This window comes from Grampus griseus, assembly GCF_964374135.1.
Source record: "Grampus griseus genome assembly, chromosome: X".
Classification (NCBI taxonomy): domain Eukaryota; kingdom Metazoa; phylum Chordata; class Mammalia; order Artiodactyla; family Delphinidae; genus Grampus; species Grampus griseus.
The window spans coordinates 33,314,545-33,325,839 of NC_138999.1; the positions used below are offsets into that span (position 1 = coordinate 33,314,545).

The following is an 11,295-nucleotide window of genomic DNA, read 5'->3' on the forward strand; positions in this document are numbered from 1 at the left end:
TCAGTATGAATTGCCTTTCGAGTGTTCCCAGAAGGTGTGATTATATAAAGGACCTTTGAAAGTCAACAGCAAGCTTAAGTGGTTTTCCAAGGAAATCTTCGCCATCCCACCTTCAGGCAGAGCCAGTGTAATATAAGGTCCCGTGAAATGATTGCCTAGCTAAAGGGCTCTCTCTTTATGTGGCAGTTTGAGCAGACTTATGTCCATGATACATGACCCCACCTTAGACCTGTAAGTGTCTGAGTGGAAACTCTGCTTCCTACTCTGATGGAAAGTGGATCTCTAGCTCTTCAAAAAGCCTTCTGGAGCAGAGGAAGATGTCAGTGCTTTACCTATATCCCCATTTTCATGCATACATGGCTCCCCATGGCTGTCCCTCCTGCCAGCCAGCACCTACCAATCTGTGTAGGAGAGGCGTCCTCAGGCTGCTGCAGTGGGCTTGGAGTGTGGGCATGGAAAGCCAGAAGAGCCTAGGTATTTAAGGCTTCTGGGGCTTGAGGGCAGAGCCCTTGATCAATAACTGATGGGTGACTCCCTTGCCTCTGATTGAGACAGCTCTGAGGTGTGACCTGTCTTATCCTCAGAGCTCCCCTGTGGGACTGAGCAAAAGTTACTCTCCATGAAACTTTGCCTCATATCACAACCTTGGTAAACCTCTCTTCACTTTGTGGTCCCACTACCCTACTACCCACCCTAATAAAACACGATAACAGGAATTCGTGTCTTCAGGTCTCCTCAGGACCCCAGAGTAGACAGCTTGTTTACGTCTTCCTTGCTGCTTCTTCCCTGCACACACAGTTCTGATCACACCTGACTCCCTACCAGTCCTTAGACACATTCTGCGCAAGCCCCACTGTACTCTGCTCATCCTGCTTTCTTAACCCAGACTAATCATCTCCCCCCACCCCTCTTCGTATGTCATCATCTCTCCCATCCTTTAAGGACCAGACACGGGCCCCCTCTTCACCCCGTTCTGGATTATTCTCTTCCCACAGTAGTTTCTTTGTACTTGTATTGGGAGCCACTGTCATCATTTGTCTGGCATTGAGCTTGCTGTGTGGTAGAAGCGCTCTTCTCCCAGCAATCAGGACCAATAATAGTAGGTCAGTTCATAGACTAAGTCACAGAAGTCAAACACATACCCGCTCCCCCAGTGCATTTCTTAATCATGTATTTTAACTTAAAACAAATACATGTGCATTCATTTTCAGGTCTTCTAATATAGGGGCACTTTGTTTTGTTTGAGTATGGTTTCAGTGATTGCAATTCTGTCATATCCTCCTGGCATAAATTCTGACCCTAATGTATCCTAATCAACAGTTGCTAGTTTGTGTTTCTCTAAAGTGAAACAAAAACTTGAGAGTACTTTCAAAGTCAACCAAGTGCAAAAACCTTTCTACATATTCACCATCTTGTTCCTAATCTTTTACAGCTTGGAGCCCAAATATAATCCAATAGCAAATTTATTTTCAAATCTTTAGTTCTGATAAGTCGGTCAACCTAATTTTTGTAGTAGCAGCTGTCTTTTGGGACTCTTCAATTTGTGACATTCAGTTATATAATTACAGCCACAAATAGGCCTGGCATAGAGCTTCGGGGACTAATGCAGCTGACTTAAGCATGCACTTCAGCTGATGGGAGCGGGCACGCACGGTCTTTGTAGAGGATTCTGCTCTTCGCTGGGAATGAAGAGCATTCGGGCAGATGAACAGAGCTTCCGTTGAATATATATCTCCTGGATAGAATGAAAATTCATTGAAAGCCGGGTCTCTCTCCGTGTCCCCGTAGCACTTAGCAAAATGCCTTAAAATCATTACTACAAGAAGCCATTCCATATGTGTTGGTAGAATTGAATAAACTGTATTGAATTCTGCAACCTTTTTCTGAGTAGGAGTTGGTTGACTAATGTAAAATGGTAGTATGCCAGGACAGGATGTTGCCTTGGAATTTCCTTGCAAGCGTACCAAAAATACCCCAAGATATTAGCTATGTGCAGACTGTAAGATGACTCCCTCCTTTGGATTTCTTTCGTGTGTGACTATAATGCCATAAGACTTCACCTTTATTATTTTCTACTCCCACAAGATTTGAGGACTGTGTTTATACCAAGTCACCAGTGTATTTGAATTTCAGCTAGAAAGTAATGCAACATTAATAAATCCCAATAATGCATGTTTTGATCTCTACAAATACACTACACGTTAGTATGTGACACCTGCACATATAATTTTTTCTGCCAATATATTTTCCTACCCAAAGATCTCAGCTGAAAGCAAACAGAGCTTGCACTGGTTAACTGTTGTTGTATAGAAAGCTACCTTAAATCTTAGTGCCTTAAAACAACAATTTATTACTATTGTTCTTGATTCCCTGGGGTGACTGGACTCAGCTAGGTGGTTCTTATTTAAGGTCTCTCATACGGTTGAGGCTAGATGGTAGACTGAGGCTGAAGTCATCTGAGGGCTTGACTGGGCTGGTTGCTCCAGTTGGCCGTCTCATACTTGATGTTGGCTGCCAGCTAGGTAGGAACTCAGCTAGGCCTGCCGACTAGAGCACTGACGTGTGGCTTCTCCATGTGACTTGGACCTCACATCATGGGTTCCCAGAGGGAGAATCCCAAGAATATTCATTCCAAGAGAAGAAGTAGAAGCCGTTCATTTTAAGGCCAGGGCCCAAAAACTGGTACGTTATCACTTCTGCCATATTCTACTAGTCAAAGCAATCGCAGAGCCCACTCAGGTCCAGAGAGGACAAATACCTCACCTCTCATTAGCCATGGTACCAAAAAAGCAGTTGATCTCTTTTATCTGTCATAATATCCATTCTAATTTTCCATTTGTGACTTTCACATAAACTAAAATTTACTGAAACCATCAAAACAATTAGAAAAGTCCTCTTACAAGGCACTCAAGTTAAAATAATTAAATATTAGATGGATAGTCTGTTCCACCATCTAATATCATTTGTGCCCCTGGCAAGATAGCTGAAAAAAATACTTCAAATGACTTCCCCACCTTTACTAATAAGTTTTAGCACCACCAAGAGGAAGCAAAGTAAGGCAAGGATTCCTTTTGTAATGGTATCAGTCTTTTTCGCTGAGGCTTGAACAGCCTTGGGCTTTCTTGTGGGTTTTGGGGTTTCTGAATTCTTTCAGTCTGCCCTCTCTCAGAAGAGAGCAGTTCTCAGCCCTTGACTCATTGCTCAGCAGTCAAGTTCCTGCAGGAAAAGTCTGAGGAAAGTACACTACTTTTCTTACCCTATTTATGAAAAATCAAAGTTCCGTTGACTCAGTGGCAAACGGGAGACCTATAGAACAGAGGCTGTGGGTATGTGCTCACACTGCATTTTTAAATTTTAAGTTTGATTTTGAGAAGACTGTAGATCCCCATGCTATTGTAAGAAATAATACAGAGAGATCCTATATACCCTTTACCCAGTTTCCCCCAACGGTCACATCTTACAAAGCTATAGTGCAATGCCACAACCAAGGTGGTGACATTGATACAATCCACTCATCTTATACAGATTTCCTCGGTTTTCGTTTGTGTGTTCGTGTATTTATTTCTGTGCAGTTTTGTCACATGTGTAGCTTTGTATATTCACCACTACAGCCAAGATACAGAATGGGTCCATCCCCACAAGGATCCTTCATGCTCTTTTATAACCACACCCACCTCCCCCCTGCCACCCCCATTCCTAACCCCTAGCAACCATGACTCTATTCTCCATATCTATTATTTTGTCATTTCAAAAATGTCATGTAAATGGAATCGTATAGTATGTATCCTATTAAGCTGACCTCTTTTCACTCAGCATAATTCTCTAGAGATTCACCCAAGTTGTTGTGTGTTTCAATAGCCATTCCTTTTTCTTGCTGAGTAGTACTCCATGGTATGGCTGTACCACAGTTTATTTAACCAGTTATCTATTGAAGGACATCTAGGTTGTTTCCAGTTTTTTGTACTGTAACAAAAAAAGATGATACAAATATGTGTGTACAGATTTTTTTTCAGTGTGCACAGTCTTTTACTTCTCTGGGATAAACGCCCAAGAGTGCAAATCGCTAGGGTGTATGGTAGTTGTATGTTTAGTCTTTTAAGAAAATGCCAAACTGATCTCCAGAGTGGCTGAACCATTTTACAGTCCCACCAGCAATGTTGGAGTGAACCAGTTTTTCCTCATTGAGTTTTAATGATGTGAATTACCAGTATAGCTTTTCATAGTTGGTGGCTGGCAGCCCAATATGAACCAGACATTACTGCCTACTTGCCCCTTCTTGGACACTTAGGAAGGCCTTGAGACATCAAGGACAGACAGAGAGAAGAATCTTCTGGGGCTGTTTTCAGTGACATCTTTATTCCTGCCTCATACCCCAAATTATTTGGGTATGTTCAGTGATGGGTCCAGTTCTCAATCCATCACAGGCACTCAGTGTCCATTGATTCACCGAACGTGTGTTATATATCTCCTCTCAAATTCCTTTTACTTTAGCGGTAAATGTTTTTTGGGGGTTTGTTTGTTTGTTTGTTTGCGGTACGCGGGCCTCTCACTGTTGTGGACTCTCCCGTTGCGGAGCACAGGCTCCGGACGCGCAGGCTCAGCAGCCATGGCTCACGGGCCCAGCCGCTCAGCGGCATGTGGGATCTTCCCGGACCGGGGCACGAACCCGCGTCCCCTGCATCGGCAGGCGGACTCTCAACCACTGTGCCACCAGGGAAGCCCTTTAGCGTTGAGTGTTATACTCAAATAGCTTCATAGAGTTTTCCAGCCTCTCTTTTCTCATGCCTGAGGCATCTCTTGAACCAATAAGTGCCAACATAGTTGAATGGGAATAAATTGTCACATTTACGCTACCAAGTAAATATTGTACATTCAAATATGGGCTACAAAATTACAAACCAAGCATTCTCACTTTTTCTTTTCACCTGTCTCCTCTTGGCCAGGTGGAATTTGCTGAGGATATCGGCCTTCAGTACAAAGGAGAGCTGACAGTCATTTTACGTTACATACCCCCAGAGGAGAACCTGACACCTCCACTAGGACAGCTTCAAGGTAGAGAAAACCAATCAATGACTTTGATCAGGGACATTCCATTTCTAGCAGTGTGGAAATAGGGATCAGGGGACTGTGTTACTTTTACATTACACAGATGAAATGGAAAGGTTTAGGTGTCACTGTCGTTTAAGGAGAGTCGAAAAGTATACACTGTGTATGGGGAAGGGTGTCAGATTCTTAGAAGGAAAGGACAGAGTTCATACTTAGAGACCAACCTTAATGTTGAGATTTGTTTCCTGGAAGTCCAGGACATATAGGATCTTCCCCCCTGCCGGGTGGAGTGGGGGGGTTAGGGGGAGATGGGGGATGGCCTGCTGAGAGGGGAGGTGCAGAAAGATGCTGTCTGGATTTATGACATTCACAGCTGCTCAGGGCATCCTGAGAAAGGAATTAACCTGGAACAAAAAATACAAAGGAAAAATCCAGATGGAGTCAACTTTTTTTTTTTTTTTTTGCGGTACGCGGGCCTCTCACTGTTGTGGCGTCTCCCGCTGTGGAGCACAGGCTCTGGACGCGCAGGCCCAGCGGCCATGGCTCACGGGCCCAGCCGCTCCGCGGCATGCGGGATCCTCCCGGACCGGGGCACGAACCCGTGTCCCCTGCATCGGCAGGTGGACTCTCAACCACTGCGCCACCAGGGAAGCCTGGAGTCAACTTTTAAATCCCTTTTGCCCTTCTTCTTTCTTCAACTCCTACAGGCAGCCTCCTTTATCTTTCTTTTCCTATCACCCTTGTCATTGTGACCCTGTGCAACTAAATTACTATCTCTCAGCCTCAGTTGCCTCACTTCTTAGGGATATTGCAAGAATTGAATAGGTTCATTCATACAAAGCACTTAGAACAGTGTTAAATAAAGGTGGTGGTGGAGGCAGTCGTTATTCATGTCGAGCGTATGTCATCAGAATAAAAATGTGATGCGGGAAGAGTTTCCTCTCACCCCCAAATGTAATTGTGTCTGAGCTATAGCCTTTAGAGCTGGCCCAGCATGGAGTTGAAAATGTACGCGACTAAAATATCCAAGACGGGAGTTAGGAATTTTCTCTTTGGGGGTCTTGGCACATGTGTGTGGCTTTCATTGTAGCTGTTCCTCACAGAGAGCAGGGATGTGGCCCAGGCAGCTCTCGGGATGTTTTCTATTTTATCCCTTTATATGTTATCGGGGAGTATTTAATTTTTTTTAATTTATTTGCTTATTTTTTTCAACGAAACTGAAAGATATATCCAGAAGGAATGCAGTGGTGTAAAAGCATTTAAGTGATTACATGGAAAAGTATACAATAATGTAAAGATCTCGTTCACTCTGAAAATGAAATAAATCTTTGTGGATTTTATTTGTAAATTTTGAAATGGAACCCATGATCTATCTCTTCCCTTCTTTTCTCTTTCTCTTCCCCTCCCACCATTCTCATTCTCTCTTTCTCTTTCATTCTCTCTCTTCCTCCCTCATTCTCTCTCTCTCTCTCTCTCTCTCTCTCTCTCTCTCTCTGGCTCTCTCTGTGGCTCTCTTTCTCTCTTTTTCTCTGATGGCTGATGCAGGAAAGAAGCCCTTTAAACGAGGAAAGAAGAAGGATTCTCCTGTCATCTCTGGAGGAATCCTAGAAGTGTTCATCAAAGAGGCGAAGAATTTGACAGCCGTGAAATCAGGAGGCACTTCTGATAGCTTTGTGAAGGGGTAATTTTGTTTGAGCTCATTTTCGATGGTACTTAACGGGAGATGAAAAGGTCTGTGATCCATGAGACGGTGGCTGTGGGGCTTCTGTGTTGTTCTTATTCTACATGTGTGCTAGGAAAGAACTCCCCTTCACTGCTGGCGCTTACATTGAAAACAATGCAAGAGAGATCTGCTTATTCTAGCTCTCAGCCTGCTTCTAGCATATTTCAGGATGTCCTGTGACTCTCGCCCTCAAGACTGGCAAATTTTCCTGTGAGGTTAGTTTCTCACAGGAGGAGAAAGTATGGTTTTCTACATGTAATATACTTGTATTGTGCTTTTTTATCATTTGGTGCTAACTGTATGCAACGTCAACAAAAATATTGGATCCTTGGTATTTTGCTGTCTTGGGGGAAATTGTAAAAAGTGGAGATGTCAGAGCATCATCCCTAGAGATACCCACTGGAGAGTGCCTTGGGGAAACTCCAAGACTGCCTCTTGGGCATTTGTGCCCACTTTGTGGAGCCCTGGGCAGTTTCTTGAGGGAATGCAGCCCTTTTAATGGACATTCTTACCCGTTCAAGGCAACCCAAACAACAAATCCCTCCTGATTTCTATTTGAGATTTTTCTCCTATAATTAGAAGAACTGGAACCAGCAGGATATTTTTCATTCATTGCAACAAACACATACATGCACACGTTCCAAGCACTAAGTCCTGCAGTTCCAAAAATAAGACACGGTCCCTGCTCTCACAGAGCATCACAAAATGCATAAGGTAAAACAAAGTCCCGTGATGCCAGCCGTGAGGTTAATTCTTTGAGTCAGATGACATATCATTCCTCTCCTCAGTCCTTCTTAGAAAAGTATAATTTTTCCTACAAGGAAATGAGTCAATCCTTTATGCTCACACAGTCTAACTTTGGTAAGGGCGGTAATAAGGAGAAGCAGATGTCTGGGGCTTCCCCACTGGTGAGTGTGTGTGCCTGAATCCTGGTCCATCTGTCCTTGACTCTTTCTCCCAGGAGGTTTAAGCACAGAAGAAATGCTTTCTGTGGATTCTGCCGTTGAAATTTGCTTCCCCAGCCCTACCATCTAGCTCTGGCCGCTTCCTGCTCACTGGTGGGATAAGGGTATGGCTTCTCGCCCATGAACTCATTGTGGGCTTGCACGGATGACTTAACATCTTCTGGAATAGTTTTTACTTTATCATGTTGAACATTTATGAAGCAGAGATAATAAAGGACAGTATCATTCATTCATTCATTCATTCATTCATTCATTTATTTTCCTTTTTAAAGGCCAGTAACTTTCTAGTGAATTCTCTCCCTAGTTACACTTAAACATTGAGCTGATTTTAAAGGGACCTCAGATTTTTTGAAAAAGAGCATGAGAGAGCAAGAATAGACCTTTGTGTAAAATTTAATCTTATATATCAGTAAATATTAGGTCTGTCCGTGAGCCAACATAACAGTGGCTTAAACAAGACATAAGTTTTTTCTCTCATATGTAAACAAAGACTAAAGGTAAGTATCCCATTGGCCAGAGCTTAGTCACACGGCTGTGTGAGCTACAAGGGAGGCTGCGGAATGTGGTCTTTATTCTGGACAATCTTGTTTCTAACTTTAAAAAAATGAGGATTTTTGTGTGTGTTTTTTGTTTTTTGTTTTTTTTAGAAAAATAGGGAGAGAATGAATTGGGAGGTAAGCAGTCTCTGTTTGGTACATGAAATGAAATCTCAAGTGTCATAATGTATCTTCTTTATTGTAAGGTCATTTGTGGTCTTTTTCAGGTTTGATGTACTAATTTCATACCCATAAGTCTCCTTCCCTAAAGTCTGCTCCCTGACTCGTCAGGTACTGTGATCAAAAACAGAGTAGAGAAAATGAGACAGTGAAGGGAGGGAAACTGATAAAAATATGTTACTAGGCAGGTTACCACTGTGAGCAACTGGGGCTCAGTTCCACTTAGGAAGGAACTCTGTGGAATGTACCTTAGGATCATCCCTTCAAGGGACAGGGAAGCTGGGAGACTCATCCACCAATTTCTAAAACTCATTGGTTGAGGGTTGCTCCTGGGGACATTAAATTCCCAGTAATTCCAGGGTTTCCTGCACAGAAGCTGAGTCAGCTCACAGAGCACCAAAGTCCTTAATTAGAGAAGCAAAGAGACACAGGCACTTGAAGTAGGAAGCTGTCCACATGCCAGGAAGTGCTCATCGTGGCTTCATGTCACCTCAGAGGTGGGCCAAAGGTAATAGGAGGCAGAACATTATTACATAGTGTCTCCCACAGGAGGTATTTTCATTTCAGTAGGAGGGAAGGACCAATACAGGATTAGAAAGTAGAGGACGGGGGACTTCCCTGGTGGCACAGTGGATAAGACTGCGCTCCCAATGCAGGGGGCCCGGGTTCCATCCCTAGTCAGGGAACTAGATCCCACATGCATGCCACAACTAAGAGTTCGCATTGCCACAACTAAGGAGCTGCCTGGAGCCCGCCTGCCACAACTAAGGAGCCCATGTGCCGCAACTAAGACCCAGTGCAACCAAATAAATAAATAAATAAATATTTTTTAAAAAAGAGTGTGGGCATTTTACTGTTGCCCCACTTAAAAGAAATAATAAACCATTCCACTAAATAAACCCAGATTTAAGCATATGTGATGCTGGGAAATAAAATCAAATAGACACAGATAAACACACACACACACACACATACGCATGCACGCATACACACACGAGGAATTATGGGAAATTGACATGACTACGCAAGGGTGCCTTTTTCTGCTTTACTGTCTCACTGATGGCTTGATTGTGTTTTCTCCTGCAGCTACCTGCTCCCTGATGATAGCAAAGCCACCAAGCACAAAACTCTGGTAATAAAAAAGAGTGTCAACCCTCAGTGGAATCATACTTTCGTGTTCACTGGCCTGCATCCCCAGGATATAAAGAATGTTTGCCTAGAACTTACCGTCTGGGACAAGGAGGCCTTTTCCAGCAACATCTTTCTGGGAGGAGTTCGTTTGAATTCTGGAAGCGGTGAGGGACTTGGTAAACCTGAGATAGTCTGTGACTTGGCATGGGGCAGGGGAGTGGTTCCTGCAGGTTTGATGTGTCCTAAGTATATATGTAGTTTCCTCTTAGCCGACTCTCGAAATTTCCACAGATGCTCTATTACTTTAGCCAAGGATTGGTTCATTGTTAAAATTACTACTATGTAACTTTGTATCCTTCAGCTAGAAGTGTGGGGTGTATAATGCTTATATTCAGTCCTTTCATAAAATACCATTTACACTTTAGTCTAAGTGAATTTCAACTACTTTCTTGAGCCTTACTTCAGGATTTTCTCAGGAGAGGATCACTAAGACAGCACATGCTTCTGACCGGGGAGAAAAGGACTTCCAAGACGAACTTGACTTCAACCTCTTCTCAGTTTTGTCCATGCTTGCAGCCATTACACTGCTTGAATCGAAAGGAAATCCATTTTTCCCCTAAAAAATAATGTCTCATGTTGTTCAAACAGGTCATGGAAACACACCACTGATTCCACAAGACACAGCTTTAACAGGGCGAATTGGGGAGGGTGGGGGGAATTACAGCAGTAGAGCACGTGTATAGATTCGGCAGAGCCAGGACTAGCTCTGCCACTAAAACAAAAACTCCCAGTCAGCCTGTTCTTCTGTTGTGTTAACTCAGTCTAGATGAGCCAGCTTTCTACTTAAACTACCAAAGTGAGGGAGAAATGAGCCCCTAGGGCCATCCTGGTTTGTTCCACATCATCTAGGCAGAGGAGAGTAACGCAGGCTACAAAGGATGTAGTCCATGCTAACTCCACTCACTAGATATGGTGAGAACAAGCCACTGAAGGGCTCTCTGGTCAGCGGGTCCGCCTCAGAGGTTGATAGGTGTCTTCCAGAAGATCAAAACGTTTCATTTGTAAAGTGTAATGCTTCCCTTTCCCTTCTTTAGGTGTGAGCCATGGGAAGACCGTGGATTGGATGGACTCTCAGGGGGAAGAGCAACGCCTCTGGCAGAAGATGGTAGACAATCCTGGGACTCTGGTAGAGGGCGTGCTCATGCTCCGTGCCAGCATGGGGAAGAGTAAGCTCTGAAGGTACCAGTTCTCCAAAATGAGGCCTCTTGGGACTGTCTGGGTGTTATTTCCTACCAGTAGCAGGCTTGGGACCTGGAGTCTGCTTCCCTGCCATTTCTTACCTGAGGGTATTGGGACATGAGAGGAGAGATATCAGTGTTATGAACACCTAGAGTCTTGCCGGGTGTGTGAAAAAGCATGTACCTCTCTATGTGCATGGGCCAGGGCTTTTTTGATTGCATGATAGAAAGTATACCACACTGTCGTGTCAACAAGCAAATTGTGCAATGATTCATAGGTTTTATACCGTAGGGGAAATGGTGCGTGCTTATTTGAAGCTGCAGTTGAGATTGGGAGTCCCCAGACTTTTTCTAATCGTGAGTGGCTTTACGTTTTCTCAAGGTTTGAGGGAAAAGGGGGCCACTTGGAATGTAGACCACTTGAAGAGTAAGAAGAGGGGATAGTGGGAATCCCCATGATCCAAAGAAGGCATTGT

General features: G+C 43.7%; 1 protein-coding gene across 5 annotated transcripts in view; it reads left to right on the forward strand.

Moving 5' to 3' along the window:
• Positions 1-10,818, forward strand: part of SYTL5 (synaptotagmin like 5) — a gene marked incomplete at both ends in the record, with an annotated part of 100,984 nt that extends 90,166 nt beyond the window's left edge. For all 5 annotated transcript variants that reach the window (XM_082681380.1, XM_082681383.1, XM_082681382.1 and 2 more), the window contains 4 exons: positions 4,944-5,052; positions 6,592-6,727; positions 9,537-9,745; positions 10,676-10,818. In XM_082681380.1, the coding sequence (XP_082537506.1) occupies positions 4,944-5,052; positions 6,592-6,727; positions 9,537-9,745; positions 10,676-10,818 (597 nt within the window). The remainder of the gene's footprint in view (positions 1-4,943; positions 5,053-6,591; positions 6,728-9,536; positions 9,746-10,675) is intronic.
• Between the last annotated feature and the right edge of the window lie 477 nt (positions 10,819-11,295).